This window comes from Cynocephalus volans, chromosome 10 (genome assembly GCF_027409185.1).
Source record: "Cynocephalus volans isolate mCynVol1 chromosome 10, mCynVol1.pri, whole genome shotgun sequence".
Lineage (NCBI taxonomy): Eukaryota > Metazoa > Chordata > Mammalia > Dermoptera > Cynocephalidae > Cynocephalus > Cynocephalus volans.
Genome location: NC_084469.1, coordinates 38,804,079 through 38,831,248, shown reverse-complemented (window position 1 = coordinate 38,831,248; position 27,170 = coordinate 38,804,079). Strand labels below are relative to the sequence as shown.

At 42.8% G+C, this 27,170-nt stretch overlaps 1 protein-coding gene across 1 annotated transcript in view; it reads right to left on the bottom strand.

The window, feature by feature from the left end:
* DNAH9 (dynein axonemal heavy chain 9) overlaps nt 1-27,170 on the bottom strand; it is a 372,221-nt gene that overhangs the window by 79,203 nt on the left and 265,848 nt on the right. Inside the window, exons 51-59 of the mRNA XM_063109557.1 lie at nt 26,864-26,983; nt 24,259-24,447; nt 21,577-21,812; nt 18,316-18,438; nt 17,119-17,323; nt 15,249-15,413; nt 9,715-9,855; nt 4,581-4,751; nt 2,970-3,092 (exon numbers count right to left, since the gene is read on the bottom strand). Coding sequence (XP_062965627.1) covers nt 2,970-3,092; nt 4,581-4,751; nt 9,715-9,855; nt 15,249-15,413; nt 17,119-17,323; nt 18,316-18,438; nt 21,577-21,812; nt 24,259-24,447; nt 26,864-26,983 — 1,473 coding nt within the window. The remainder of the gene's footprint in view (nt 1-2,969; nt 3,093-4,580; nt 4,752-9,714; nt 9,856-15,248; nt 15,414-17,118; nt 17,324-18,315; nt 18,439-21,576; nt 21,813-24,258; nt 24,448-26,863; nt 26,984-27,170) is intronic.

The following is a 27,170-nucleotide window of genomic DNA, read 5'->3' as shown; positions in this document are numbered from 1 at the left end:
TTTGCAGAAAAGGAAACAAAGGCTCAGGGGAAAAAGATGACATGCCAGAAGCCACACACCCATAAACTGGAACTTGAACCCGGAACGTCTGACTCCACAGCCCATGTTAACTAGTCCATCTCTGTCATTGCTCTAGTTCTGCAAGGTATTCATCCAGAACTGTTTTCCAGAACTCATTTTCCATAAGGGCATCAGACTATGAGTCATTATTCTCAAGCTCTGGGGTCATACTGTCCAACGAGGTAGCCACTGGCCATGAGTGAGTCCTCGAAGTGTGGCTAGTGGGATCGAGGGGCTGAATTTTTTAATTGTATTTAATTTTAATTGTTTTAAAATTTAAGTGTAGAAACTAGAACGTGTTATAGTAATTGGAAAACTTTTAAAGATGTTTGGAACAAGTTGGGTATATGAATCAACTATTTCAACTCTAAATCTTATGAAATCTAAATACAAATATTTCTGGTACAAATTTAGCATCTGAATTAAGATGAGCTATAAGTATAAAAAATACACACCAGATTTCAAAGGCTTAGTGCAAAATATAAAATACCTCATTAATACTTTTATGGCAACTGCAAATAGAAATGATAATTGTTTTACTGTATTGGGTTAAAGAAAGTATCTTATTAAGATTAATTTCATTCATTTCTTTTTACGTTTTTTAATGTGGCTACTAGAAAATTTAAAATGACATATGTGGCATGCATTATATATATGTTTTTGGACAGGAACTCCACTGGGCTTGTGGTGCCTGTCTACACTGGAGATAGAAGAGGGAAATCCAACTCTGCTGCGTTGACTTCTTGGTTCATGAGGAGAATCTGCAATGTGGAAAAACAACATGCTACTCTAAAGCGTGTCCATTCATATTTCATGTAGCCTAAGAAGGTTGATGGTTTTCCACATCTCAGTATTTATTATAATTATTCTTAGATGTTTTGGAACTTTGTGGTTTTGGTTGCTGTTGTGAATGGAGTTCCCTCTTGTTTCTTTCCCAATATGTTATTCCCTTTCTCATTTACCAGATTGGGCCAAGAATGACAAATGAAGTAAAATAAATATCAAATTACACCTTTATTATTTAGATCAGGGATTGGCAAACTATAGCTCGCAGGCCCAATCTGGCCCACCATCTGCTTTTGCAAATAAAATTTTATTGGAACTCAGCCACATCCATCGATTTACATATTGTGTATGGCTTTGGCAGAGTTGAGGAGTTGCTATGGTCTAGCCTGCAAAGCCTAAATATTTACTAGGCAGTCCTTTACAGAAAAAATTTGACAACCCCTGATTTAAATACAGTTCTAAAGTTGATTAAAATAATAGCTACGGACTCTGAAAAAGAAGTTAGAAAACTATTTGAAGCAATGGTAGCATTAGTGGAATTAGCCTAGAATTTCCTAAGATGACTCCTTTGAGGAGGACAGCATGCATATAAAATGATTAAGTTCTGGGCTTTTGTTATAAAGTAAATCAACCTGAATGGATCTCAAGGGAATTATGCTGAGTGAACAAGACAATCCCCAAAGGTTATATACTACATGATTCCATTTATATAACATCCTTGAGATGACAACAATTATGCAAATGGAGAACAGATTAGTGGCTGGCAGGTATCAGGAACTGGGAAAGAGAGGAGGTTTTGTGGTTATAAAAGGCGAATATGAGAGGTCATTGTGATGATGAAACTTTCTGTATCTTGACAGGGGTTGTGATTACACAAATCTAAACATGTAATAAAACTAAACACAAAGACACAGACACACACACACATGAGTGCATGTAAAACTGGTGAAATCAGAGTGAGACTAATTGACTATATCAGTGTCAATCTCCTGGATGTGTTATTGTACTACATATGGCAAAATGTTACCACCAGGGGAAACTGGGTGCAAGGGCTATCTCTGTACTATTTCTTACAATTACATGTGAATCTACAATTACCTCAAAATAAAAAATTTTGGTAAAAGACATAAAGAGAAAAAAAGCCAATCCATCATACTACTTTAGACTCATACGTCTTTGTGATATTACACATCTATAAAATGCATCCAACGTGGAAGATCATACATAGGAATCACCTTACACAGATGCTGCTGCTCACAGAGCACCAGCACCTGCCATGGTGCTCGTTCAGGTGTGGACTGGACAGCTGCCCACATGCAGTGTGGGCCTGGGCTCTCTGGAGCTGGAGTCCACTCACTCGGCATTTCCTGCCAAGTACTGCATCAGGCCCTGTGAATGCAGGCATGGTCCCGACTGCCAGGACCTTACAGTTTGTGATCTTTCCGACGTTCATAGAATTCCAACTAAACTAAGCTGCACAACATGGAATGAAAATGGGCTTTGCCATCAGACAGACCAAAATTTGTGTCCTGGACTTGCTATTTGTAAACTGTGGGACCTCAGTTTCTCATACGTTAAACAAATAAAAACTTTGTTCTCATATTGGACCAAATAAAACCTATTGCCCAGATAGACATGAGGATGAAATAAGGTAATGCATTTCCGAGGCACTCAATAAACGTGAGTGATTATTAGCTGCTGAGCATTCCAGGCTAGAAAGAGGCCTCTGCTTTGAGTCTGAGTTAAGATTTACATGGAGATGCCTGAACAGAGTACCGATATCTGTCCATTTCATGGAAATACTGTGGCAACATCTCCACATCAGGAGCCTATATTCCAGCCCTAAGTCCTGGCAGGTGAAGGCAGCTCAGCTGACTCAGCCTCGCTGAAACTTTCTGTCCTTTCACACACACCCTGGAGGCAGAGTCCTCATACACCAGCAGGCATCTGCTCCTTCTCTGCAGGCTCAGGAAGAGTAAGTTCACGATGGGGGTGCAGGGAAGGGATGCACCTATTTTAACACAGCTCCATGCTCGAACTGCAAAAAACAGCCCCACTGACAAATGTCAGGGAATAACTCTGAGAGGTGAGAACTTAATTCTTTCCCAGGGACCATTACTGACCTTGATGCCTCCCCAGGCCTGATGGGAGAGGAACTCCACTGGGCTGGTGATGCCTGTCTGCACTGGAGATCTAAGCAGGAAATCCAGCTCTGCTGTGTTGACTTCCTGGTTCATGAGGAGAATCTGCAATGTGGAAAAACAACACTGAATTTCTTTAGCTTGTGGTAGCTGCAGGGTCCAGGAGATCTTAGGGTTGTCACTCAGGGTAGTTATTACTAACTCAACACTAGACCTTGCTCATCAGTTGGGTTGTTTAAAGAGGGTGGAGTGGAAGAAAGAATATATTCATGCAAATTACTTCCGTGTGCATCTGTTTTCACCCCAAATATCACGGTGACTTAAATGCACACAGTGAATGACTATATATCTTGGTTAGCAAGTATTTATTATGTGTCAATCATAAATGCCATGGAGTATGTTCCTGCAATCTAATTGAGCAGATGATGTATACAAATGACATGATTTGAGGAGTGTCAATGTGACATATGAATACATGCAAAATAGAACCGCATGTATGAATCAATAATGTTAAAGGGGTTCCAGAATAGGGGAGTGACAAGCAAACAGAAGTTGGGAGGGATTAATTTGACTAAAGTTTCTGTAAGTAGTTTTGAATTGGGTCTTGGAGAAGCTAAGAGATGGTAATATTTAGACAGAAAGGGAAGACCTCCCTGGGAGGGGAATAGGAAGTGCAGAGGCTTGGAAGAGGAATTCGGGAGGTGTGTGCAGGAGTTTGGGTAGAGATCACGATTCACACTGGGAGGTGGGGTTCACGTTTCTTTGGGAAGCCAAGCTGTCATTTGGGCTTGGGGAATACAGAGGGTAAGAGGGATAAGGGACTCTGACACACTCATCTCAGGCTTTGGAGTGTGCAGAGTCAGCACACACGTGATGACAGACTCTCTTACTTTTAGAATTGGAAGAGGCCTTTGAGATAGACTAGTCTGTGCTTCCAATATATACATTGAAATAAAAAAAAAATCTCAATTCTAAATGATTAGAGGGATAAGTGCAAGAAAGTACATTTTCATCGTTTTTTGATATTGAGAATAACTGAAGACAACAGTTTCTTCTTAAAGATGCAGCCACATTGGAAGTCCCTGAGGTCCCCAAGCCCTTGAGAACAAGAGTTGCTGAAAACTTTCTAAGGCCAAGGTGGTTACACCTATAGAAATACTTCTGTGATTTCCTATACCAGGGCAAGTCTGGGTCAGTAAACTTGCAATCTAATAGTAAACAAATAATGACTGATACTCCCCCTAAGTTCGTACACCATCTCAAAAAGCATTTAGTTATTGATATGGTCATCTAATTTCATCCTCAGTGCCAGTTTTGATTGATTGGCAGTGGCTGCTAAAGGGTTATGTCAAGGAGGATCTTAGATCACCCAGATCAGCAAGAAGTGCAGTGATTGATTGAGCATGTCTGCCAGAAGTGAGACCAGGGTAGAAGTGTAACACGCATGTACCGTGTTGGACCTTCTCTGATGCCTCTACCTGGAGTGAATAGTCTGGAAATACTGTGGGAAGTGATGTTAAAAGAGGTTTCTTAACAGCTGCTGGCTGGACACTAAAAATGACTTATTTTCTGGAAACTTCTATCCACTTTTACCTGAAAGGTGAGCTGGGCAAGGTAGGTCAGCTTGTCACACTCGAAGAGCCCGCGGGTGGTGTACTGGTACACGGAGAATGTTATGCTGTCAATTAGATTGGTCACCCGCACCTTGAGGCTCTCATCGGGGGCAGCCCTCTTCACAGCCTTCTGGAAGATGATACGGAAGGCCTGGGGACAGAAGGTAAAACACTGGTAATTTGAGCAGCTCTCTTTGTATATACTAGAGGTCTTACCCGTGAAGAATATTAAATTTTCCAGCCCATAGACATTTTCCCAGCATTCTGTCGAGAAGTGACAATGGTAACAAGAAAACATGCTGTTAGCTCTTTTCTTCGTTTGCTCGTATGAATCATTATGTTGTTATGGGGCATACAGAGAGGAGCCTGCAACTTTGATCGGTGAAAAATAAATGTCTAGTAGCCAAATAATTAAACTAAATCCAATAAGTTTTTGTTTTGTAACTATCTGAATAAAAAGTAGACACAGACAACTGTAACCGGCTGGGATTAATGATGCTCTCCAGAAGATGATAACATTTTTGGGGTTAGAAACAATGTTCTGCACAACTTTGTTGTCCCTTGCTCATAATAGGCACTGAGAATATTTTACATTAGTGATTTTTCCTTTTGGTAATGATCAGAATCTCAGGTATTCTTTGCTTTTCTTCCTGTTAGGTCTGCAGTCATTAAATGTGTCCTCACAAGCCTCCTTCTTTCTCATGGACTTACCTGCTGTGGCGGGAGCATAGCCTGCCAGTTACAACCACACATTATGGGTATAGTATGACATAAAATTCATTAGAATCTAATTTCCATTGCTTGAAACTTGGATATTGATGACTTACCAAAATAAATATTTGGAATGCTATGTCTTAAATGTGATATGAGTGAACAAATCATTAAAGAAAATAAAAACTAGTGGGAACTTTTCAGTTCTTGGTTATGCAGATTTCCAGTCTTTTCTCTATTTTCCTTTTGTGTCTTCAGGAAGAAAAAAAAAAAAACCTCAAGTCTTTTTAACACCAAGTATTTGAACCCCAATGGAACCATGTAAGATTTGAGTCTCAGTATTTCTTCATTTGCAAAATGGGGGGAAAAATGTGGATTCCTCTCTCCATTCCAAGTTCCATAGTATTTCTTGTTAACAAAGCCCTTGTAAACTTTCTTCTTCATTTAGTTGATCTTAGCAAAACCTTCTGACCATGCTCAACCCAGTCCATTGTGATGTCTACCCTCTCTTGGTAGATTTTAGATAGAAATAATAGCTCGTTAGAGGATGGTAATATTCCCTAGCCCCACACAGAGCAATTCAGGAAGTTTCACTTGCAGAACAGGTCTGTCGAAGTAGAGTGGATCCCTTTCTCCAGGTGGTTACCATAGCTTTTCCCTAAAACTCTACTTTTATCAAAATGACAGTGATCAGTAAAGAATCCATAGTTACTAAGTTTAAACAGAGTGATTCACAATTCAAGAAAAGATCTACAGAAAATTAAAACCTGGGTACATTTAGCATCTTCTTTTCACCAAACTAATTCTGACTCTCTTTTTACTTTTTTATTCTAAAAAGAAACTTCCTCTTCCTTTCACTTCTGGTGCCTGATCTGCACTTCAATGGCTTCCTCCCTAAGGTCTCTTCTTCTGCCCACATGGTCTTGTTGTTGACTCAAATGGCCCTCTTAGGTACTCATCAGCTTTTGTTGCTTGTGTAGGGCCTTTATCCATTGCCTTGGATCTTAGGTATTTTTCATCTTTTCACTTATACTGGATTTTGAGCTCACTGAAGGTGGGGGCTGGGCCTTACTTTCTTAATTTCCCAGAATCTAGCCCAGCTCCTCACATGTAACAGGCGCTGAAAAATATTTGTTGAACGAATGACTGCGTCCTGCTAATGCCCCAAAGAGCTTGGACAAAGTATGAAGGATGTACTAGATGAAGCGTTTCAAACTCAAATGCCTTTGGGGGCTGGGTGTATAAGATTAAACAGGGAGGGGCAGGGACTGTGGCAACTCAAAGGGCACACGCTGTCTAGGGAGCAGTCCCCCTTAGCTCCAGCAAATTCATGCCATGTGGAATGTGAGCTCAGTACTGCCGATCTTCCAAACTTTCATGAGAAGCCAGAAATTGGGATTTATGTGAGTTCTTCTTATTTTTCAATGTTGGTAGCCAATTGAAATATTTGAAAAGCCCACCAAGGACCAAAGAAAACAGGTCAACAGGCTCCATGTGCTCTATTTGCTTCTGCCTATCTGATGCTTCCTTTTCCAATCTCTTCGAGAAATGTTGTTCCTCCAGCCACGCCTCTCTGCACAATGCACACAGAGAAAGCTGGGCCTTCCATCAGTCTGCAGGACATCTCAGTGGGGTGTCTTCTCACTCAGGATACCAATGCCACTGCACCTCGTGAGTGTATTTTATTGACCTCCTTCCAGCCTTTGGCTGAGTCTTGAAGACAAGTTACTTTTCAATCGCTTAAGTTCCATCTTAACTACATTATACACTTCCAAGTTCATTCAAAACCTGGCTCTTGAAGAGGTTTTGCTTGTATAAAAGCAAATACACACATTTTAATATATTCCTGCTCAAAACGCTTTTGAAAACTGGGATGTATGGCTCCTGCCCATTGGCCTGTCTGGGGTTTCCGTATTTGAGAACACCTCTCCTTTTTCTGACAGAAATGAACTATACAATTCAACCTCAGGCAGAAGCTGAGACCATGAAAACTCCAGTGGCTAGTTTTTCTTCAAATCAGAGAAGGCTTCTAAATGCATTGTTGTTTTGGTATTTTTGAAGACCCTTACTTCAGCTCCTTATCATTAAGCATTTAAATCTGCTTTTGATGACCAAGTTAGTCAAGGAACAGTTGCCCTTGGCATCTCTTAATAACAGCATGGAGACCCAAAATGCACCTCCCCTCCTTTTTATTTATTTATGTTTTAAAAGCTTTATTTTTGGGTGGCTGGCCAATACAGGGGTCTGGACCCATGATCTTGGAGTTACAAAACTATGCTCTGACCAGCTGAACTAATTGGCCATTCCTCATATCCTCATATCCTTTCTAAAGAGAGCTTCAGAGCCTCCTGTATCAGGACACTATTGCTGCAAAACTTACAACATATTTTTGAACATGTATTTTCACGGGCTTCATCTAAATTCTTGTTTTTAGAAAGAATCACTGAGGTAGGCTTCCGATAGATACCTATAGTCAATTTCAACTACTCTTGGGACTGGGGAAGTGATCCTGTAGTTCTTAGGCTTATGCTAACTTTTATACCGTTTTTAAATATTTTATAATTCTTTCATGTTTTGCCTTCATCTGAATATTAGGCCAAGTATTAGGTTTCCTTTAAAAACATAAATAGTATAAATACAGGGCTGGCTGGTTAGCTCAGCTGGTTAGAACACAGTGTTGTAACACCAAGGTCAAGGTTTTGGATCCCCATACCAGTCAGCAATCAAAAAAAAAAAAAAAAATACATACACACACACACAGACACACATCTGTATAAATGCAGTTCATCCAATCTGTAGACACTCTGAGTTAAGGGCAAGAGTTTGGGAAATGGATAAATGACATCGCTAGTTAAATGAGCCCCAGCTACTGAAGGGCCTCTGATTTCTCAGCGGCTCCTCACCATCCCCACACCTTGGCCTCCACATGGTTGTTTAGCTGGAAATACTTCACAGAACTGAGGTGTGGGCTCCACATATGTACATTGTACATTTGTGTATGTGTGTGTGTGTGTGTGTGTCTGTGTGTATGTATCGTATGTATGTGTGTGTGAAGTCTTTGTGCGTCTATATGCACACGTTCTCTCTCCCTCTCCTATCTCTTTGTAAGTGTGAGCGGTCCTCTCTGTGTGTTGGGTCCAACCAAAGAAATTGTTCAGAAATGCTTCACCACCTCCTGATGCTTCTTCAATAGTGGTCTTTTGGTGAATACCCTAGGGGAGAAAGATGTACTTTCAGAGATGTACTTAAAATTTATAGGTCTTTATTTTTTCATGAGTAAGATAAGTTTAGTCAGTACGTACAACTTGTTAACATCTTTAGTTTTAGGAATATTTCAACAAGCATAAAGCAGTAGCTTTGAGGATATTCGGGTAATATGAAAAGAAATTTAAAATTGGTCTATTATTATTGCCTGCTTTGGTCTTTAATCAAAACAAATGATGTGCACATTTGATCATCTCTATTACATTTTATGGCTCTTTGGGGACAAAGATTACTTGTCATATTTCTTTGGTATCCTCTTCCACACATTCGGTAAGCATATCAAATGTGCTTATTGAATGAATGAGGCTGAGACTTGTAGGGTTAATCCCAATTCCTAATCCTCTCCTTCTGTTCCAGCCAAAGTTACTGTAATGGTTAACTTTAGGTGTGATCTTGACTAGGTTAAGGAATACCTAAAAACCTCGTAAATCATCATTTTCGGGTGTGTCTGTGAGGGTGTTTCGACAGGAGATTAGCATGCAAGCCTGAGTGGACTAGGTGGGAAAGATATACCCTCAATGTGGGTGGCCACCATCCAGTCTGCTGGCAGCCTGGAGAAAACAACAACAGAAGAAAAGGCAAATGTACCTCTCAGTCTGCCAGAGCTGGGATACACTCTACCTTCCTGTCCGTGAACATCAGAACTTCAGGCTCCCCAGCCTCTGGATTCCAAGACTTACATTAGCAGGACTCGCAGGTTCTCAGGCCTTTGGCCTCAAACTGAGAATTACATCATCAGTTTCCTCGGTTCTGAGGGTTTCCAACCTGGACTGAGCCACGCTACTGACATCCCAGAGTCTCCAGTTTGCAGATGGCCTATCTTGGGACATCACAGTCTTGATAATCATGTGATCCAATACCCCTAATAAATCCCCTCTCGTGTATCTATATGCATATCTCATTGCTTCTGTCTCTCTGGAGAATCCTGAGTAATACAGTTACCAATTAGTCATGTAAGACCCAATTTAAGTGATAAAGACTGTGATATAGATCTGAAGGCAACGTGGCTGCTCTCCTGGCTTTACCTTAAGGATCTGCCATAGTTAATGAAGCATATGGATAAGCTCTCATGGAGCATTACATTGGCAATATTATACCACATTATTATGATTATGTAGAAAACTCCAGGGGTGAGTCACCTTGAGAGAAAACTGGTACATGGGGTGAATCTTGCTGAGGTCGTTCATGATGAAGTAGAGCAGAGAGGCCCGGGCAGCTGCTGGCCGATAGTGCTCTCGGGCCTCGTTGATTTGTGCTTCGGTCACCTTGGCCTCCTGGACCTGTTGGGAAAATAAATAGCAGTCCATGGTTCAAAGCAACCAGGGCTTCCTGAGAACCAACTTGACCTCTCTGTGTGAGCAGATGTGTATCTGTGTTTGGGGTGGACCTAGTTGGGATAGGGATAGTGGGTAGAGGGTTGAATTGCTTGAATGCAGAAGGAGATGATACGCTTCTAGTCCTTCAGAAGGTGAGGGCGTCAGCTCTTCCTGTTGGGAAGTGTGGGCCATGCCAGCCTTTAGGCTCCATCTCTAATGAGAAAAATTTTGTGGAAATGCAAAAAATATATGTTACTTGAAAATAAACTGGAATGCCAAGCAGTGGAAATCCAGGGGAAGAAGCATAGTATAATTTTCTTTTTTCTTAATGTTTATGAAATAGTTAACATGTAAGTTCACAAAGAAAATCTCTTTCTATGGAATATTTCATTTTCAGAAAATTATCACAAGTAAACACAAGAAAGGAAACGTAAGCATCAGGAAGAGGGATTTCTGTAAGAACATGCTACTAAATGCAATCCTCAATATGCTCTGCCCTTATTTTTCAAAACAGAGTAAAACTATTGACAACTCATGAGATTCTGAAAGGAAAAAGCAACTATCTTTATTGAAGATATTCTCACAATAAACAATTATAAACTACAGGAGGAAGTATTATCAAAAGGGACAGTTAGAGGACTCCTTCTAAAAACAAAACAAAACACCCCCCCCCCAAAAACCCCCAAAAGAGTTAGCACACCAAGAACTAAAGGTTATTGAGTGACCTAAAACTCACCCTTAACTAAGTATGCTTAAGAGCAGTAGATATAAAAGAAATCATAAAACAAGGACATAATAAAAAAGAACAAGTGTATCTGAAAAAGAACTAACTAGAACTTCTAAAAATAAGAATACAGCTATTTAAGTGAAGAAAGTGTACACTTCCTAGTTAAATAGTAAGTAGTTAAATAGTAAACTAAAGTTGAAAAGAGAATAAGCAACCTAGAAGAGAAATAAGAGAAAATTGTTATGAGAACAGCTCAGATAGAAACAGGTGGAAAATGCATAAAAGAGATTATGAAACTTGGCAGATATAATGAGCAGATTTAAAAATACATCTAACAGAAATAAGTAGAGAATAGAGAGAATGAGAAAGAGGCAATATTTGAAGCAACAGCCTTTAAGAATTTTCCAAGATTTACAAAAGGCCAGAGCCCTTACTTTGAAGAAACATATCACTTTTGAGTATGATAAATAAAAAATAAATTCTCACTACGTAGTAAAATTTCAGAATATTAAAGATAAATAGAAAATATTAAAAGCAACCAGAAAGAAAAGGTGGGATACCTAAAAAGGAAGAGCAGTTAGAATGCAAGCATATTCTCAATACCAACAGCAGAGCCATAAGATATATCATTAAACAGTAACAGGAGATGGAAAGGAATAATCAGAGTTAGAGAACTCTAAAGTTCTTACATTGTTTTGGAAGAGGCTAGATACATTGCTTAATTTCAGACTTTGTGAAGTATATATGTGTATATGTATACACACATGTACAAGTATATATATTTTTGACTCACATATACAAAATAGATTTTTTCATATATAAATGAAACAAGGTTAATCAATAAAATAAAATAGAATGAATAGCTTAAACATCAGTAAAGGATAAAAGAAGGGAGATAAGGAAAAATCAAGAAAGAAGAAGAAATAAAAAGTTTGGTTAAGATAGTAGAAAGAAATTCTACCATATCAATAATGTTAATAAACGTAAATTGGTTAAATTCAGTAGTTGGAAGACAAAGATTCTTAGAAGGGTTCTGTGGAACTGAATAAAAATCACATAATTGCTTTTTTGTTTTTTTGGAAAATGGCCAGAAAGGGGACCAAACCTGTGACCTTGCTATTATAAGGCTGAGTGCTAACCAGTGCAGCTAACCGGCCAGCCCTGCTTGGGTTGTTGTTTTCACAGATTCATAGTCTTCAACCTCACCTGAGTCCTTAATGCTTGCTGTTCATTAATGTCCATGACTCTGGTCAACTTTCATTCCATTTTCCACAATAACTATTGTACACCATCGCTACTTTCCCAAGTCCCCTCCCTTACCACCATTCCCTCACTCTCAGCAGATAAATGTGATTCATCTGTTCACAGATTATTTGGAGATCATTGGGAATGAGCTACTTTAATTTCTGCCTCCCCCTCCATTCCATTAATTATCTGTTCCTCTACTCCAGTTGCCCACATGGACCCATGTCCCATTTCGAGACTCAAGTGTGCTCCTCATCCCCTATCACATTGGATAGGGCCTCTCCATTTTTCTAAATATAAGCTTTTCGTCTGTGATCTGAATTAAGTCTCCCCTAACTTTATTAGGCATCCTGCTGAATTAACCATTCCCTTTCATTTCTGTAAATTCAGATCTTCTCCTCAGCTGCTTCTTTTCTTTTACAATCCATGCATCTTCCCATCCCCAGCTAGGATCTTAGCACGCTCATGTCTCTCTCATCTCAGAGTAAAAAGCCTCCAAGGATCCTATGTCCTCCTTTCTCTCTACCATTTCATGGTTTGGCTTCTTTGAAGAGCCACCTATACTCACTTCCTCTTTCTCAGCTCTCATTCTAATGCAGTCTGGCTTCTGCCTCCACTATCTCATCAAGCTCATTGATAGCTCCTTTCTGCAAAATTCCATGGACACATCTCAGCCATCCCTTATTTGAGTTCTCAGCATCATCCGGTGATGCTGACATCCCTTCTCTTTGAAATGCTTTCTTTCATAATAACTTATATTCCTGCTTTTCCTCTCATGTCTCTTCTACTTCATGTTATGCATCTTCCGTACCTCTTTTAAAATGTGTCAGTAGTCCTCAGTGCTCTCCTCTCAGTCTTATCATTGCATATACATCACCTAGGTGATGTTACCCACCCCTAATGATTCAATAATCAATTACTTGCTGATGACTTTCAGTACCCTATTGTTGTTTTTTTTTTTGCCAGGTTTGTGACCGGTAAGGGGATCGCAACCCTTGGCTTGGTGTCGTCCGCACCGCGCTCAGCCAGTGAGTGCACCGGCCATCCCTATATAGGATCTGAACCCGCAGCGGGAGCACCTCTGTGCTCCCAGCGCTGCACTCTCCCGAGTGAGCCAGGGGGTCGGCCCTCAGTACCCTATTGTTGGTCAAGACCATATACCCCCAAACTTAGGGGACATTCTTGTGTGAATGGCTCAAAGGCGTTCCAAACTCAACACAAGACAAACTGAAGCCACCCTTTCTTCTACTCCCAGATCTACTGTTACTCACTTCCACCAAGGATCGGCATCAATACCTACCCAGATATTTATTCCAGGAAACCGAGACTCTTCATGACTTCTCCTTTATCCATGTATAATCATATCCAATTAATTAGCAAATTTTTCAATTATTCTTCGTTTTTTTTTTTGCTGGCTGATATGGGGTGTTACAAGCCTGTCCTCTCACCAGCTGAGCTAACCATCCAGCCATTCAATTCTTCTTTAACAGCCTTGAATTTGCTCACTTCTTTTTGCCACCAAAGCCACTACCTTAATTCAGGACACCATCACCTCTCACCTGATTTGCCACACCTCTTATTATTTTCTCTGCCTCCTGAATTCCCAATCTCTCCTACAGACTGTAGCTGAAGTGATCTTTTTAAAGCACAGATCTCATGTGACTCTCCTATCTACAAAGGAAAAGACTGAAAACTTTTTAATGATCTCCAACTTCCATCAGAATAAAGCCCAGTCTTCTTAGCATGACTCACAAAGTCCTTAGCAACAGAAACTCAGGCTACCTGCCAGGCCTTATCTCCAGTGACCGCTTCCAGCCCCGACCCCTCTATGTTCCAGCTACACTAGAGGAAGACATCCCCTCCCCCTCCCCCAACGTGGGTTGAATTATCCTCCGTTTGTTCACAGCTCGCTGTGCTTCCTCTACCTCAGCCCTAATCTCTGTTTTCTAACTCCTGTGTACTCATCTCTCTCCCTCAGAGGGCAAGTCCTAGAAGCCTGGGATTCCAGCAAGTTCCTTGTTGTATCCCCGACTTTTGTCATAAAACTTAGAATATAGCAGCCTACAAATAAATATTCATTAAACGAATGAATGAGAAAGAGAAAGAAGACCCAAAGAAACAGAACAACAAAATAAGCGTAAAGGCTCCGTCCAGCATGTGACACACAGCAGGTGCTCAACAAATGTTCATTGGCTTTAGAGGAAAGGAAGAGGGAGAAGGACTGAGGGCGCAGGAAGAGACCGATGTGGTTGATTCCATCCTCTGACCGCCTCCCTCTGTGTGGGTTGGGTTCCGTCCCCCTGCCTCTCCTGCCCAGGGCAGTGGAACGCCCACCATAATTGCTTTACAAACTCTCATGTCCCATCTAGAGATGTGGAGGTCAGAGAGAACTGGCAGTAAAAGCTGGTGGTCACACAGCAGCCACTGAGCCAATGCTAGGTTGGACCTTCCTTTTTTCAGTCTCATCACTCTAAGCTGAGTTGTCTGTTATCTCAGAGTGGGTATGGCCTGGTTTATCTACCCTGTCTGTCATTACTTTTCAATCTTCCTGCCTTGTCCCTGCCTGGAACAAAGTCTTTCCTATTTGGAGAAATCCCAATAATCTGGCAATAAGCATATTCCTTTGAAGGTGTACTGTTCCTGGACACTGTTACTGATATGCTATGTCCTGCTCAGAATCAATATCTTAACTGCTCTTTTGATCCAGGAGCAGGACTGAGAATGCAAAAGGGCACATGTAGGTTCCGCAGTCTGCAGGGAAAGGGTGAAGTGAGGGGTTGGGCCCCTTCCCCTCAAGCCATGTCTTTAGTCCCCTGCCAGGGGGAATAAAAGCCTTCCAGATGCTGTGAAATAAAGGAAGGAAGCTAGATACTATAATTGTTTCCCAGGATGACACAATTTTTGAGAGCTGTATTTCCCGGGAAGTCATTGAAGTTTTCTCATTAAAATCAGACTTGTGAGATTTTTGCAGTCCAGTGGGTTTTCTCAGTCAGGGTACAGTCATGCCTGAACCAGTCAACTTGCACATCAATGGGATTCTGTAGCTTCAGGGCAATCCCAGAAGCCATCTGAGGTATTAAATTTGAGCTGTCATTACCCACACAGAAAAAAGGCCATGCACAGACTGGAGTGCTCATCAAGCGTTTGTGGAGTTAAGATGTCAAAAGCATTTTCCATAAGGTGGGAACTCCAAAATACAGAATGCGAGGTAGTCATTCCAGGAATTCTGCCTAGCTGAACTTTCTAGAAGAAACTTGGGAAGATGGAAAAGCCATCTGTTACTCTGACTTGTTTCTAAAAGCCAGACTCAAGGACTAAGAGGAGAGAAGACTGTAGGAGGACCCCTGCCTAGGCTGCCTTCCTGGACTAGCCAGGGCAGTTTCACCTTTTTCTCGACTTCTGCGGCAGTCTGCTTGGTGATCTCGAGGTTTTCCACCAAGGCTGTTTCTTCTAGGAAGTTCCCAGATGCTGAAGAGAGGCGAGAAAGCAGGTTGTCTTCTAATGTTTTCAGGGTGATTTTGAATCCATTCTGCTGCTTTGTGAGCTCTGACTGCAAATATCAAGTAAGAAGGAGTTAGGGGTAGATGCTCAGAGCAGCCTACTCTCGGGTTAGGCCTGAATAAACGAATGTTTATGGGGTCAGAGTCCCTCCCCCTAGAGATAGTAAATGGGAGGCAAATAGAATGAAATTCTGCAAGGGTAACAGAAATGGGTTCAACCATATTAGGTTCTGTCTTTGTCAGCACACGCTGCCATAACAAAATACTGTAAACTGGGTGGCTTGTACAACCAACCCAGACATTTATTTTCTCACAGTTCTGGAGTCTGGAAGTCAGATCGGGGTGCCAGTGTGGTTGGTTTCTGGTGAGGCCTCTCTCCCTGGTTTGCTGACAGCCACTTTCTCACTGTGTCCTCTCATGACCTCTTCTTTGTGCATGCGTGGAGAGACAGGGAGAAAGCTCTCTGGCATCTCTTCTTATAAGGGCACTAATCCCATCATACCAGAGCTCCACCCTTATGACCTCATTTAACATGAATGGCCCAATCTCTAATATAGTCACATGGGGAATTAGACTTTTAAATTATTTAGGAATTAGCTCAAATGCCAACTCCTTGTAGAGTCTTTTTTCTGACTATCATAGTTTAAGCGAACCCCCTGGCTTTCTAATATCACCTTGTTTTATTTTCTTCAAAATTCTTATCACTACCTGAAGTGACATTATGTATTTGTTTACATGCTTATTTTCTGTGTTCCTCCACTAGACTGTAAGCTCCATGAAAGCAGGGACATGGCTTTCCTTGTTTACTGCTGAATTCCCCATATCTATAACATTGCCTGTTGTAGAGTTGGTGCTTTACAGATATCTGTTTAATAAATGAATGATTGAAGGAAGCAGAGTCCAGGGAGCACTGAACTCAATCTCACATGCACTGTAATTTTGGGCTTGTAATATATAATCTAATCATTTTAAAGAGAGGGGAAAAAAAGCATGCTGTCTGCTATGGACTAAACTGTGTTCACCCGAAATTCATATGTTGAAATCCTAACTTCCCATGTGACTGTATTAGAGATTGGGCCATTCATGTTAAATGAGGTCATAAGGGTGGAGCTCTGGTATGATGGGATTAGTGCCCTTATAAGAAGAGATGCCAGAGAGCTTTCTCCCTGTCTCTCCACGCATGCACAAAGAAGAGGTCATGAGAAGACACAGTGAGAAAGTGGCTGTCAGCAAACCAGGGAGAGAGGCCTCACCAGAAACCAACCACACTGGCACCCCGATCTGACTTCCAGACTCCAGAACTGTGAGAAAATAAATGTCTGGGTGGTTGCACAAGCCACCCAGTTCATAGTATTTTGTTATGGCAGCGTGTGCTGACAAAGACAGAACTCTAGTATGGTTGAACCCATTTCTATTACCCTTGCAGAATTTCATTCCATTTAGTTTTGGTTGTAGGCATGCGGTCATGTGTGATCGGAAGCCCTGATTTCATAGCCCTGTGCCAGGCAGCTCTTGGCCATAGGAGAGTCCATTCTCCCAGCTGTCTTCTGTGTCTGTTCTTCAGCTCACCCTATCCTCCCTTTCTCAATGTTCTGTTCCCAGGTAGCTAGCTGAGGATGGTAACCTTCCAAGTCTGCAGAGACCACCATACTCAGCTCTGGGAAAAACACAATGTCCTCCCCCGCCAGTGGGGTGCACTTCAGGATTAATGGCAGAGCATTTTCCTCCTCCTTTCCTCAGTGAACACCCACGCACCTTCAGCTGCTCCAGGTCAGGCCTCTCCCTGCTGACCACAGCAGCCAGCAGCTGGTCCTCCAGGCTGTCCCTGGTCACGGTGAAGTTGATCAGGGTGGCCTGAGCCTGCAGCTCTGGCTGGTAGTGAGGATTGGCCAGCTTGGTGTGAAGGATGAGCCGGAACTTGGGATTGTATTCACACTCTTTGTCTCCAATTTTAATGAACCTAGAACACAAAGGCTCATGAAACGATGGGGTGTCTAGATTTATTTTTTTTTCCACGATCATAGCAAACAATATTTCCATATTCAGATGGATTCTTCCTAAGCATGTCTAGTGTGAGCTCTAGGATCCTCCTTTGTCCTATTGTAGGGAACAGGTGTGGAGGAGCATAGATTTTTCACCCATTAGCCACCATGTTGGATTTTGCACTGTGGAACTCTAGGGAGAGCCATTCCCATCGTAGTCAATGTAGATTAGTATATTATGAAAAATTACCAGCAGATGGCAGTAAAGTGCTTGGAGGAAGGGACACCTTGTAGTTTTCACAAAGGTGCTTTAAGGGCTAGCAATGGGGCTTACTTTATCTCATGGCCGACACGGGAGTGACTTCTGTCAGTGAACATGATTAAACAAGTAAATGAGCACAACCTAGAGACATGTGAAGGCAACTTAAAGCCTGGACAGTAGGTGAGTCTCCTGAGTCAAGCAGCACTTCATGATAATTACCACTCCCCATCGTAGGTGCCGATTGCCCGCTCCTTCCTCTTTCCCTCTCTGCCCCTCCTGCTCCTCTTACATACACTTGCTAAGTTCTGATCATGCACCAGTACCCAAAGCAGCAGAGGCTCATCAAATTGACAAGGAGCTGAGTTCTCAGAACTCAAACGTCTGGCTTGGATAAAATGCCTATGCTGAAAAGTCAGTCTGCTTTTTGGTCACTTTCCTTCTAAAGTTCCTCCAAAATTGTGCATGGTGACCACTTAGAAGGAAGTCCGTGAGGACACTGACTGATGAAAGCAAAGTTATTCCAGGAAACTTTCTCTAGGAGGTGAGGGCAGCCTAATAGCTAGAAGAAAGAAAGGTGTGCATGCTGCAGGGAGCTGCTTGGGATGTGCTGAGGAGAGGAAATTCTAGGAAGAGCAGACCTCTCCACAGCTCTAGCCGGGGCTGTGAACCAGCTCCTCACAAAGGGTCAGCAACACAGCTGGGTCTTACCGTCCTTTTTTAATGACTTCTCTCCCAAGCAGGGGTCCTAGAACAGGATCAATGGACTCCTCTAGGTTTTCAATCAGCACCACATCTCCGGCTTCCAGGGCACGCTCGATGGTTTGAAGGTAGCTGGAGGGGCAAGTTGGGCAGTGTGAGCCTGTGGCAAGGTGTGAATTCAGAGTCAATTTAACAAGACAACCATGTCCTCTAAAGCACCATGGTAAACTTGGAGGCACAGCTGTGTGGAATGTCCTCAGTGGTCACATTTTTCTCTAAAGTTATATTTATGTAATGATATACAGTTTTTAGAAATAGGGGGAAATTATAAAATATTAAAAAGAATATAAAAATTAACCCTAATCTCTCCATCTGTCCTTCATGAACATTTTGGTATTTACTGTGTGTATTTGGATATATTTTCAAATATAGTTTTTATATTACTGGATTCATATGGCACCTTTGTTTTATAACGTAGTTTTGGTACATAAAATGCATTGTAAACATTCCCCCATGTCATTAAATGTTCTTCCATGATAATTTTTAATGAATGAGTATTATACCACATTGATACACCTTAATTTATTTACCAATCAACAAAGATCTAGGTTACTTTTAACTTTTCAATGCTATGGAGAGGTTAATAGACATATTAATAGGTTGATTTTCCCTAAATCAATTTATAGGTTTGATGTCATTCCAATTCAAACAAAAAATAACAATGAAACTTTACAGAACTTGACCAAAGACTTTAAGTTAATCTAAAAGGATATAATGAGAAAGATGATAAAGAAAAAAAAATGATATTGAAGAAGAGAAACTCATATTATTTAGTACTAAATTTTTTAATGTAACTTTAAAATACAGATGTGTAAAAAGAAGTCTTAAAGAACATTGTATACCAAAAAGTTAGCGGTGTTTTCGAATGGAGAATTATGTTTTTATTTCTCTGTTTTTTGTGTAGATCCTTTCCCTTTACATTTTTTTTACAATGATGATATATTACTTTTGTAATGAGAAATACCACAATAAATGTTACTAAATATAAAACTAAATAGTTAAAGGATGGTACGGTAGTAGATAAATAGAAAAAAATGAAGACCCTACTTAAGAAAATAGTTTAATGTATAGTAAAATAGCATCTCTAATTAATTGAGGAAAGAACAGAAAATCTAACAGATGGTATTGAACAGCAGGTAACCACTTGGAAAATCAGTCTGTACCTCATATAGTACCTTAACATATATTTAAAGTAACTGGATTTCAATCATATGACAAAAGAAGACTACACATATTATAGATAACACAATATTTATATTCAAATAATAAACAGCAGATCTAGAAAACTACCCAATAGAAGGGCAGCCAATAGACATGAATGGAGAATTAGTTGAACAAATATTTATTGAGGGCCTATGATGTGCCAGGCAGTGTTTTAGGCACTAGGGATAGAGCAATGAGCAAAAAGGACACACTCTTCCATCCAAAATCCACTTATTAGGTAGCTAGAGAGGAATATTACAAAGTTTGAGGAAAAGGCCAAGGTTAGATTATCTGTGACTGACGATGCAGATAAAAATGTATCATGTCATATCTTGGCATTCATTTCTCAACAAAGTTTGCTCTATAGGATGGATCCATTCTAGTATTCAATATTTGCTCTGTTTAATGATCATTTTTAATATTGCAGTTTTGATTTCAACAACCCTGGGTGACCTGAACCTCTGGGCAAGCATGCTTGGGACATGAGAAGAGGGCAGCAAATGCCACTTTGGTGGCTACATGTTAGAGTGGATAGATCTCAGGTTTCTAGGTGAGGATGACCTGGGTTCAAATATTACCCCCATTGCTTAAAAAATTAATCAATGTATTTTTAACTGTAGTAAAACACACAACATTTACCATATAAGCCATTTTTAAGCTCACAGTCCAGTGGCATTAAGTACACTCACATTGCTGTGCAGCCATCACCACTGTCCACCCACAGAACATTTCCTTGCAAAACTGAAACTCTGTACCCATTAAATGCTAATTCTTCGTTTCCCCTCCCCCAGCCCCTGGCAGCCACCATTCTACTTTCTGTCTCAGTGCATTTGACTACCCCAGGGACCTCATATGACAGGAATCATACAGTATTTGTCTTTTTGTCACTGGCTCGTTTCCCTTGCATGACATCTTTAGGGTCCATCCACGTCGTAGCGTGTGTCAGAATTTTCTTCCTTTTAAGACTTAGTAATATTCCACTGAATGCGTATGCCATGTTTTGTTCGTCCATTCCTCTGTCAATGGACACTTGGTTGCTTCCACCTCTTGGCTACTGTGGATAGTGCTGCTGTGAACATGAGTGTAAACTGTCATTGCTTTTAAAATGGGGTACTCTTGGGGAAATTACTTAACTTCTGTGAACCTCAATTTCCACAGATGTGAAATGGAACCAATCACAGTAACCTTACTGATTGTGTGGGTTAAAGAAAGCATTTGTGATAAAGCCCCTAACACCCAGACTGGCACCTAATGAGTGATGTCTGCGTCTCTTCCTCTCCCCCACTGCATCATCTGTCCCCTTCGTGTGTCCTCATGGCACAGAAGAAGTACTGAAACTGCAAAGCTAAGCTGTAATGGGGCTAATGAGGCAGTGGGTGAGAGACGCTGAGGCCCAGGCTGCTGAAGCCTGTGGGTCGGGAAGACCTTCTATGTGCCATTCACGGGCTTCCTGCAGCAACTGTCCCTCCATGTGTGTACAAAGCCACAGGGTACGTAGGCAGGGCTCCGAAGGTTTCATAACTAACTCAGCCACTACACGACCCACTGCAATGTCTGATGGAGGCTCAGGAGAAAGAGAGTTTAGATTCACCTGTGTGGCTCTAGGGCAGAGACAGGTAGGGACAATGGGTAGAAGAGAGCTGAGCGAGGCAGCTTTTGGCTAAATGCGAGGAAGACTTTGTAAAACACAGAGTTGTCAACAGTGGGATGTGAAGGGTGGCAGGAGGTGTGTAAGGAGAGACGGGAGGATGAGCACCAGAGATGGTGGAGAAAGGACCCCTGAATGGGTGGAAAGGCTGCAGCACATGGTTACCAATGAGCAAGAAAAGCAAAGACTTAGGACCCAGGCATCTTTCATTGACATGTTTTCTAAAATGCCAGGAGGAACCTCATGGAGATACTAGAAGGGTAGAAACACTCCACTGGGGCTTAACATCTGCTTATACCATTCCCCCCTCACCCCTGCACAAATAGCAAAAGCAGGAGCTTCCGTACTCAGCCGCTTACCCTTTCTGACCAATCTGGGTGACCCGGAGGTCTTCGCCATGTCTGGCTTTGATCCATTTGACACCTTGCAGCTGAGGGTCCACCAGCAGTGGCCAGCGCTCGCAGCTGCTGAGGATCGTGGCATTCTCCACAGACATGCGGTCCGCGGGGAGGCCCTCATTCTGCCAGGCGGCCACGTCGGCGTCGTCCGTCAGCACCCTCAGGGGATCCAGGGCTGGGGTGGCAGGGATGGGAACCTGGCGAAGAAGGGAAGCACGCTTTCTCAGCTGGGGGATACACTAAATGAAAGAACTGCCTGGAAAGCAAAATCAGCATCCCCCTGGAGAGAGATTTCCTAGCTGTGTGAGTATTTCTGGAAGCAGGTTTTGTTAAAGTCTTGATAGGCATTTTTCTCTTGACGGATGAACAACAGCAGGAAGTCAGCCCATGTGACCAGCTCTTGGTTCTTCAGTATATTCACCTAAATTAAGTTTCTACTACAGGTTATTTGCATTTCGGTCTATAAGCTCCCACATGCCCTCATCCACGTGAACAGGTTGCTTCTCTGCTGCGCTTCTGTTTCTCGTGTGTTCTATGGGTTTTCTCCTGTCTGCACCACCCTGCGTAAGCTCGCTCTTCTCTCATCTATTTCACCACCTTGCAAAGGGCCAGAGAGGCTTACTTTCTCCTCTCCCCTGCCCCAAACATCCCCCCCCCCCAGGGCTGCTTGCAGGACCCCTCCATGTAAACCCGCCAGCTGGTGCCTTCAGGGCAGGTCCTGAGTGGCCACCAGGCCTGAGAACGTTCCCCACGGCCTCCCGTGTGTGCAGCAGATTCTTCCTTTCCTTCTCTGGTGGCTTCTCTTGGCTCACCTAATTCTTCTACAAGCCATCTTTTACACTGGTGACTCATGTATTTCTTTAAAAAAAATTAAGGTAAAATTCACACAACATAAAATTAACCGTTTTAAAGCCCACACTTCAGTAATACCTAACACATTCACAATGGTGTGCAGCTATCTGCTCTACTTACTTCCAAAACATTTCCATCTTCCCAAAAAGAAACCCCATACTCATTAAACAGTACTCCCTATTTCCTTCTAACCCCAGCTCCTGGCAACTATTAATATGTTTTCTGTCTCAATGGATTTTCCTATTCTAGATATTTAATATAAATGGAATCATATAAGATGTGACCTTTTGTATCTGGCTACTTTCACTTAGCATAATGTTTTCGAGGTTCAGACACATGCCCTTTGCCACCCCCGTCTCTCTATTCTTTGCAGTCTGTTTTGCCCCGTTACCTCAGGAAAACATCTCCAAACCATCCCCGTCTCTTTAATTGTGTCTACTAAGGGCAGGAATGGCCAGTGGATATCAGCCCCTTGGGGGTTCTTATCCTGGGGTTGGAAATGTGTTTCAATATCATTTTTCCCTTTCTGATCTTATGAATTCTACCGTACGTGCTCAAAAACATCATTCTGAGAAGGAATCCACAGGCTTTACCAGACTGCCAAAATGCTCCCGGCACAAAAATGCTCACAAACCCAAGCAAAGCCAGAAAAATCCTCACTGAGCTGCTCCCCAGCGCCTCATCTTCAGGCACTCAGTTCATGATGGTTCTTTCAACAATTTCCTTTTTCTGCAAGTGTTCAAGATAAATGAAATAACTGCTTTATTTTTTTTGTTTACTTATTAGTACTGTACCATCTTAAAACCACTATTCCTCAAATCATCAGTTGAGTAGCATTTTATGAGCTGATGTAGGAAACCAATCATCATTGTACAAAATGTGTTTTGCATTCTGAGGATATAGCTACAAACGGATTTTGGAATGCAGCCCTTATTGTGTGTTGTGAACCTGCTGTGCTGACTCTTACCGTAGCTGATTTTTATGAACCTAATCTCTTCAACTGGACTATGAACTTGCTGAAGGCTTCCTGGTCTCGAACGTCTTTTGTACCTCCTTTATAGCAGAGTGGTAAGATGTGCTGAATACTCAGGGAATCTCCACGGATTGATGACTGTGAGGTATGTGGAAGTGCCAAGGGAATATTAGGAATTACCCTGACTATAGGGTCCAGGTGTGACTTTGAATTCCCTTTAATCAGAACCAGCATTTCCCCACCTCATTATGCTGTGGGGAGAGGTGTGGTGGGAGGAGGTGGGAGTAAAATCCACCTCATTACACGGGGAGGACAAGCTGCACAGCCCATATAGAAAGCACCTCCGTAGCTGCTCGTGGGAGCCTGCACCATAGAGTGGATGAAGCTGTTTCCACAAGGGCATGTGTGAGCCATGGGCACAAAGTGTGCAGCTTTGGGGCTGGTGCAACACTGATTCTGGGAAGGGGAACTTCCCCTGACTGCTCCTGTGAAGTTTGGCTCTGGCGTCGGGAAATCAGAAAGAAACACAGGGTTGCTTTGCTGTCTCCCGGGTTTCACAGCTTTGAGGGGAGCTAGGAGACAGCCTGCAGGGCAGAGGAGGAGAGTTCCCACGGAAGACCTCATTAAGGGGTGAGATGCCATCCTCAGATGGCTTAGAGGGCAGTGGATGGCAGTGCAGGGCCACGGGGAAGGACACAGTGTGCATGTCCCACACCTGGTGCCAGGGCATGGTGGAAGTGAGTGCCTAAGAGGGGACTAGAAGAGTTATGATTTTCCCACAGGCTGGTGCGGTCCAGAGACACTCAGGCTGTACATACCGTCAGCTGGCTCAGGTAGGGTCTCCAGGTCCCCTCCACGAGGCTCTGCCGGTATTTCTTTGTAAAGAAGCCGAGGTATGAAATGAAAGCCGCAGTCAGTAAAATGTCGCCACATAACGTCCCTTCCTGCTGTTTGAAATTCTGCACGGCTTCTGCCCACCTCACATTTTCAGCAGCGAGTCCTCCAACCTATCATTTCAGAGGCCAGAGAGAAGAGAAGTCCCGTCATACCCCAGGGGGAAAGCCGTGGCATCGGTCACATGTCACAGCAGGAAGGCTCAGCAGCATTTATGGGCCCTTTTGATCAGTGGGGTCTTGTACTCTCTGCAGCAAACAAGCCTCTGTTCTGTTATGTGTTACGTGGGCCAAGGAAAGATGACAGGGTTTGAATGCAGCCTTCCAGGCTCTGCCCTTTCCACGTGTGGACATTGACACCACCCACCTCACAGTGTTGTCCAGAGGATTAAATACGGTCGTGAGTGTTAGCCACTTAACACAATGCCTGGTCCGTAAAACACGTTAGAAAATGAGGCACCCTCCCTTCTCCTCTCCAAATGCTGGGGAAATTAAAATAAATGAAATCAAGTCTATGCGCTATAAATAATTCACAGTGGGCGGGGAGATAGACATGGTAATTAAGACAGTGTTGGAAGTTCTGTGGTGCACACGGGCATGTGTAAAGAAAAACAGGCTGCAGAAAAACACGTCCCGACTCGCCCGGCACACTTTGATGTGACTCCCTCTCCTGGGAGGACAACCGTCCTTGCTACACAGGACTGTCAGGTGTATGGTGGAGCTTAGCTTCGGTGTTAGGACTTACCCTTTATTTTTTCCTTCAAAAAATGGCATCATAGAATGCCAGAACTGGGAGAGACCTTACGGATTTCCTAACCCAACCATTGCCAAACCTATTTTGTAGATTACACAAAGACCAGAAGGTCCAAATATCATGCCAGCACCTCCAGGTCGATAGAGACAGGGAGGCTTCAGAGCCCCTATATGCTGCCCTCCTAGAGCAGGGTATCACCTGCCTCCCATGAGGACCAACTCAGAAAATGCTCCAGCTAGGCAGAGCAGGCTGAGCTATGTCTGGAAACCCAGAAGGGAGCTGAGTAAAAGGCAGGCTAGCCAGGAGATCTGGACATGTTCTTGCACATTGGCAGAGATCTGGACATGTTCTTGCACGTTGGCAGAGGTGCTGTCTCTGTATCAAACTGTTCAGCAAAATGGATCATCTCAAAGCCACACAGCATCTGTTCCAACAAACAACTGCACAGATGCACCCTGGGCATTCAGCCTCTCTCCACTACAGTATGGCTCCATTCAATGAAGGCTATGACTCATTTCTCCCTAAAGTCTGGCTTTGTTGTATAAATAAACAGTGGCTACAATCAATGTAAAAAGGTATTGATTGTACTTTCCTTCATTGGTGAGGAGGGTGCTGTAAAGACTCTAGATGGAAGAGAAATCACATCTGGGGATATAGCTTTGCAAGATCTTAGCTGATATATGTGATGAGAATACAAGCCACAGGGGATTTTAAAAGGCCACAAGTTCTTTGACACTCCTCTCGTTGAGAGTTGGTGTCTGTGCTCCCTGTCTTTGAATCTGTGTCTGCCTTGACCCATAGAATACAGTGGATACAGCAAAAGGAGGTGACCTTGTGCTGGTTTTCAGCCCCAGGCCTTGAGACATTGGGATTTTCCACTTTCTGTCTCTTGGAACACTTGCTCTTGGAGCCCTGAGTTGCTATGTGAGATGTCCAACTACCTTGCTGGAGACATGGCACGGAGAGGCCCTGACTACCTGGAGAGGGAATGAGGCCTAGCCAAGTCTACCTTTCTAGGCATCCCCACCCTTCCAGCCATCCCTGCCACGGGGCCAGGCATGTGGAAGAGGTCATCATGGGCCCTCCAGCCCAGCCCTGCCACCAGCAGAATAACAATGAGAGGCTCCAGTCATCAACACATGAGCCAGAAGAACTGGCTGGCTGAGCCCTGCCCAAATCCCTGACCCACAAACTTGTGAGATAGAATAAAATGTTAAATTGTTAAGTTTAATGCAGCAACAGACATGCATAACACAAGCACCTGGGCCCTGAGCTTCAGGTTTGTTTCCTCAGGAAGGCCAGAGCCTCTGTGTGTGTGTGTGTGTGTGTGTGTGTGTGTGTACATGTGTGCATGGCTAAGGTCATGTTCATAAATGCTCCTATGGTCAATCAGTTTCAATTTTTTCTGCTTCTGCCTCAGTTCCTAGTCCTGGTCACACTCTTATCACACATTACACTGATGACAACTTCAGAGTTTGCCTATAACTCGCTGTCTTTGTCTTTTCATGCTTCCTCTGGTCCATACATGCACACGTGTGCACGGTCGCATCTCACATGGGCTGCCTGATCGATCCCATGCTCCTGCCCTCCTCTGACAGATCAGGGTGTGCACACCCACACTCTTCTCAGGACTTAGGACTCAGTCCCCGAATCCCAATACATTTCAACCCTCCCCCAGTGAAAGCACGCTGAGCTGTACCTGTCTGGTTTGCAGCTCTGGCATCTGACAAGCGTTGCCAGTGTAATTAAAGCTCGGGCTGCAGGGCTTGCACTCACCAGGCGGTTTGCAAGGGAGATGGTTCCTGCCGTCACTTGTGCTTCTTGCTGACATTTGACTTTGTCTGCCGTTGCTCTCTCAAACTTGGTTGTGAGCCTTGCCAGGTTTTCATTAAGGTGCTGTTTAGGAAGGAATGCAAGGTCTGTCAGCAATTCCAGCCCAAGTCACCTCCAGAGCTTCTGAGATGAGGATGCATGTGGAGGTGATCTTGAAGGAAGTACTCTGGAAGGAAGCCATAAGGGTCTGGAGAAAGCAGGGCAGGAAAAGAAAGGAAGCCAGATAAGGGGAGACCTCAGGTGGAGGCCT